Source organism: Triticum urartu, chromosome 7A (assembly GCF_056163025.1).
Source record: "Triticum urartu cultivar PI428250 chromosome 7A, HENAU_Tu73, whole genome shotgun sequence".
Lineage (NCBI taxonomy): Eukaryota > Viridiplantae > Streptophyta > Magnoliopsida > Poales > Poaceae > Triticum > Triticum urartu.
The window spans coordinates 87,668,740-87,674,556 of record NC_141879.1 but is presented as its reverse complement, the minus strand read 5'-3'; the positions used below and the strand labels follow the sequence as shown (position 1 = coordinate 87,674,556).

Here is a 5,817-nt window from a genome sequence, read left to right as displayed (position 1 = left end):
ACACCTAAGATCACAACCTACTACATCATTCTAAGATTTAGCCTACATTTTTCAACTAGCTAGGGTTCAAAATAAACTAGGGAGGAGGAGTACCTCTTGGTGGAGGACGACCGACGCGGGGGGGGGGGGGGCCTGGCGGGGGAGGAGGGCCGGTGCGGGAGGGCGGCCGGCGCGGGAGGAGGCCGGCGCGGGGGAGGGTGGCTGGTGGGGGAGGGCCGGCGCGGGAGAGGGCAGCCTGCGGGGGAGGACCGGCGTGGGGGGCGGCGGCGGAGGCGAGTGAGAGTGTGAGGGGGAGAGTGAGGACGCGCGCGCGGGAGGAAAAAATGGCGGGATCAGGTACCCATAGCAGTAGGGCGGGGCATGGAAGAGCGCTATTGCTAAGACCAATAGCAGTAGCACTGATTGTAGACCGGCGCTACTACTAAACCTAGCCTGCCGGCAACGGTGTGGCAGTTATAGTAGTAGCGCTTAGCGTTCTTTTATACAACGCGTTACTGGTAGGTAGCAGCAGCGCTTCTTTAACCAACGTTACTGGTAAGCTTCTGTGTATAAGGTTTTTCCTAGTACTGTTTCCTTTTCTGTGCGTTTGTGTCTTATGGAGATCTCCTGTTTATGTTGTACGGACAAGACATGCTTGCGCCCCATGCGTGCGCCCATCCGTGTTCCCGTGTACGTGGCTTGATTTGATTGGAACAAAATAAGGCCCATGCCCATCCCGTTAAAATCAGAGGATGATTAGATTAGGAAGGAAAAAGGAAAAAAAAACAGCCATATAATGAAGTGGAAGTACGGATAGGAGCATGAGAAAGGAGCAGGCAAGCCGGATCCATGTTGTATATAGAATAGACTGATGTGACGCTTCCTCTTTCTCCTGATTTTTATCAGCTAATTCGTCCCATTTTATTTGCCTGGCTGGATTTCCATTTGCAGACTTACGCTTGCGTTAACTACACGTCATGTAATCCAGACAAGATTCTTATGCTACTATCTTTGTATAATTGTAAGTTTATTTTTTATTCTTTTCCTTTTTATATAAAAGATATTATCATTGACACATTGAAACGTATACAGTCCAAATATGTTTGTTAAGCATAATGAACAAATGTGAAAAAGCAACCAGTTTTAATTGAAATAAAAAGTAGCATTGTAAACAATTATGTAGAAGGATTTATTGTCATTATGATATTATTTTCAAATATCTGGTTATGTGTTCCCTTCTATGAAGAATTTAAAAAGTGATTCTTCACTGTTATGTTTCCGACATTGTATTTCAGATTATGTATTTTCATCGAGATACGAGATAATGAATAATGCTATTTGATTCAATCTTGTGTTCATTGTATGGTATTTCATATTTTTATATCTGAGGTATTGAAGTTGTGCACAAAGAAGGAAGAAATGTAGCCAACAGATATTATAGAAGATTATGAATTTTTACTCGGTGTCGTCGCAGTTTGGCAGCAGAGCTGACGCGGTATTCTCTTCAGAACTTTGACAGAGAATATCAATCGGGAAGGTGCCTCTACTCTCCGATGTTTGAATGTTTGAAACATGTTCACATTAGGTTTTATGTTTTATGTTGTTCCCTGGTTGCAGCTATTTCCTCAGATTTTTAAATCTTTTTGTTATTAAATTTAATCCATGTCGTGACAGATGCACGCATGTCAATGATTAAGTTCTCTATTTGTCACTAGGATTTTTTGTGTGGGTTTTAATACTTATTTTACAGCCTAAAACTGGTCAATGAGGTGTTGACACATGCAGTTAGTGGGGGATCTGTCTGGGTACGATCTTAGATGTGCCCAGCAATTTTGCATAGGATTTGGGACATTCCGTTTGTTGAGCTGTCTCTTTGTGCATGTTGAGCCAGATTTTATTTGTATGTGAAGATTGTAAAGTTTGTACTGCCATCTTCTAGCCATGTTAAAATACTTACTATGTCTACATGATGATGCAGGATATTGGTGTAAGTTGTCATTTTCAGTATCCAATATTTTCTGCAGAAGAATACCTTTATAAAGAGCTTACATTTTTTTTCCGTGCATGTTCTTCAAAGAGTTACTTTATCTGCCAGTCATATTTTGGAGTGCAAAAACTTAGTTTGTGAATTTAGCTTCATCACACACCCACATCAACTACGCGACTTTGACACGAAGCAGGCTACATTCACAGGTCAGCTAACTAAAACTTTGGACGCAGCCAAATAGAAAACTGCCCAGGTAGCCTTGGAATACAGTTTTCTCACTACGGCATCACTAACGATGATCACAACTGCCATGTACTCTCACAACTACCATGCACTGGAGGTCACAAAGCAAAGTCTAATCTCAAGACAAGAGAATGCAGGCACCAAACAATGCCAATTCAACATGGCCCATCAGCAAATAACTGCCCAACAAAATGATCAGTTCACAAGGGAGACTAGAGTTCTGGCAAAAATATGTGACAGAGAAATAATTTTATTCTGCATGTATCCTCACCCCGCCCACATACTAATTATCCAATAATATATTTTTTTTGCAGGTGAATGATCCAGTCATTACATACACATGCGCCAAACCATCTTTTGCATGCAACAAATTGCAAATGCCCTCTACGACTTCATTACGGGAACCAATCTGCAATGGTGTCAATTAGAATGATATAGACCAAAGATGAAAGTAGAATGGTGTAGGTTAGGAATAAATATGGTGTTTAGTGTTATTAGAACAGTGTCATTGTGTATTTCCCGTTGTCTAAGATGCACCATACATGATGACAATAAAGGGGTGTTTGGTTGAGAAGTCCTAGGACTTTTTCTAGTCCCAGGGACTAATCAAAAAAGACTCTCTAGTAGAGTCTTTTTCTAGTCCCTGTAGAAAAAGTCCCTCCCGTTTGGTTTCTAGAAACTTTTTAGGGACTTTTTCTAGTCTCTGGGACTAAAAAGTCCCTGAACCAAACACCCCCTAAATGTATCCTTTCCAGTTTGCTTCTAAGCATTACTTTCTGTTTTAAGGATACAACTTTATCCACATAGTATTCTTACTTTAATTCAAAAATTAACTATATACAACAAAGACATCTATAAACACCACGTATCGACTGGGCGCGGTGTACTGCCGCGCGGGTATGGCTAGTAGTACTATATATACGGCCGTAAGGAGCTGCTATGGATGCCTCCGTAGCATATGTACATAATGCAACCACCACTCCTTTATTTTCCACCCATGCAACAACATCATCTACATTGATCTTCACACACTCTGGAGATGGTGGCTGCCATTGCCATACACGCGCACGGACTACCTGATTTCTAGCTTGCTTATTATGACATGTGGTCACTTCAACCTTCCAAGAAACGGACAGTGAACAATGAGTTGACAGGGGGCTCTGATATTCACCTTCATGAATCACCTTTCTCCTTGCTTTCCAAATTGCCCATAACGTGAGAAGCATCTTGAAAAAATCGGCAGAGCTAGTGTCTCCATCATTGCAAATAACCACAACCATGAGATCCTCCATTTCATTAGCCAACATATGGTCTAGCACTTACGTAACTGCACACTGAACATATCGTCGTCCGGGCCATTTCCTAGTGATAAAGAACAATATGTAGCTGAGCACACTAAACATATCGTCGTCTGTGCCATTCCCTGGTGAAGAAGAACAACGGCCGTGGGAATCGATGCCTTGCCAATCTCTAAGCAAAAACCCGAAGCTTTCTTGGCGCTTTAGCTTGCTCGGCACTTCAGCTTGCCCTATTGTCCCTGTTCTGTGTTCTCCAACCAAGATTCCTTCTCGCACTTGACCCATAATTGTCATGCGATACCGCCCCAGCCTGATGTGGTTCAGGCGTGGAAACGGATTGGATAGTGTTCTTATCACTAGTATTTTCATATTTTCAAAACAACTATGAATGCAAATACAGATGTTATCGGATAATAATGCGGATTAGATATTACTCGAATACGGATAAATATTGGTGTTTACTCAATTCTAAATGGATACAAAGAATATTGACAGATTAGTTAAAAATAATAATTCAATAGCTACGTAAAAAATATGATCAATTTGCAACTTATAATAAGTGAGCGATAGACATGTTTATCAATAAATACTACTATAATGCATATTAGTTCACAAGTTTAGCCATACAGAAAGTAAAATTTTACAACTTATTAAGCTTTCATGTTGGACAATGAGCATATTCGGGCTAGAATTGCTTAAGTTAGCTCACGAAAGTTTAGTCGGATACGGATAAATCCACTTCCATATTCATATTTGTGTCAAAATCCCGTACCGTGTATGTATTTGTAAAACAAACCCAAACTTCTTCCATTTTTTTCAGTTCAAATGCGGATGATTTAAATATGAATAGACATTTTCTTGAATACGAATACCAAATACTTCGGATTATCCCCTGCCACTCTCACCCTTAGGCGCTGGCTGGGATAGAGTAAAGCCCAAGCAGCATGGAGCATCCTAGCTAGCCCATTTATGAACTTAATCGTCTGTTTGAAGCGATTTTGACTGGCTCGGGAGCCTAGCTTGCCCATTTACAAACCTAATCATCTTTTTGAAGCGATTTTGACTGGCTTGGGAGTTTGCGACGCGGAGCCCAGGCACATGCCCATGTTACAGGTATGGTAAATTCTGAATTCACCCGCCGTCCGATGAAAAGGATGTTGAATATATATGTATAGGCAGTATATCGCATGTATGGATAGGATCATTTTCTACTTAGCCCCTCCTCCTTGTTTTCTTGTATAGTCGAGGCCGTGGACTACATCTTGTGTGTGTGTGTGTCTATATATATATTATATATATATATATATATATATATATATATATATATATATATATATATATATATATGAGAGTTGCATTGCCAAACAATAAAGGAGAACCGAGGGATGGTGGTCTAGTGTCACCCGACGTCGTGTACAGATAGGATTGGAGAGGTGCGAGGATGAAACGGCCCACCCCCTGAAGTGTCACCCATATGGCATGATTCATACGTTTATTTTTCTTGCGTGCTGCACAGGCACGAATTACAAGACTCATGTGTTGAGTAACATATGATTCTCTAGAAGTCGAGGGACTCGTAGATTCCAACTTACGGCGTACATTATCCTTAGCCAACACAAACTACTTTACAACGCGAGTTTACTTAATTAGTGGTGCTGAGGGTCCGGGCCGCCGGGGCTGGACCTCTTCGACTCGGAGTAAGGCATCGCCGCTCTCCCAGCTGCTGACCGCCGTGCGCTACTCGCCACGGTCGTCACAGCCTCCCTCGAGAAGACGGCGGCGGCATTGCTCCCACCGGCCAGCATTCTCCGGCCAGCCACCGTAACCTGCAGGTGGTCGGCCTCGCAGCGTGAGGCGACGGACAGCAACAGCAGCAGGACGAGCACGGCGCACACCGCCGGCATGCTCCTCGACGTGCTCGTGCTGGACGCCATGAAGGGTATATGAGCCTATGAGGTAACGCTGTAGCTAGCTGGCTAGATCCGTCGTGGAACGGAACGCTACCTCGCAGCACTCACTAGATCGAGTGGACTGTGGCGGTGGTGGTGAGTTGGGTACGTAGCTGCACGACGCCGAGGTGATTTATAGGGGCGCGTCCGAGGCCGGGCAGGCGGTTTGCCGTTATACAAAATAGTACTAGTACTAAGCGTTGGCGCTATGGGTGGAGATCGGCTGTGTCGCACTCGCGATGACAGCGACGAACCAGCGACGAGGGGAATGACCTCACTCTCACTCGCTCACCCGACGAAAACTGGACAAGCCTTTTCTCTTGGCGCGGTGTGATCATCATCATACATACATATATATGCC

General features: G+C 43.3%; 1 protein-coding gene across 1 annotated transcript; it reads right to left on the bottom strand.

Moving 5' to 3' along the window:
• Positions 1-4,982: 4,982 nt before the first annotated feature.
• LOC147958098 (uncharacterized) lies at positions 4,983-5,574 on the bottom strand. The gene has a single exon (XM_087536741.1). The coding sequence runs from the start codon at positions 5,439-5,441 to the stop codon at positions 5,154-5,156; it is 288 nt and encodes a 95-aa protein (XP_087392867.1). The 5' UTR covers positions 5,442-5,574; the 3' UTR covers positions 4,983-5,153.
• Positions 5,575-5,817: the final 243 nt, after the last annotated feature.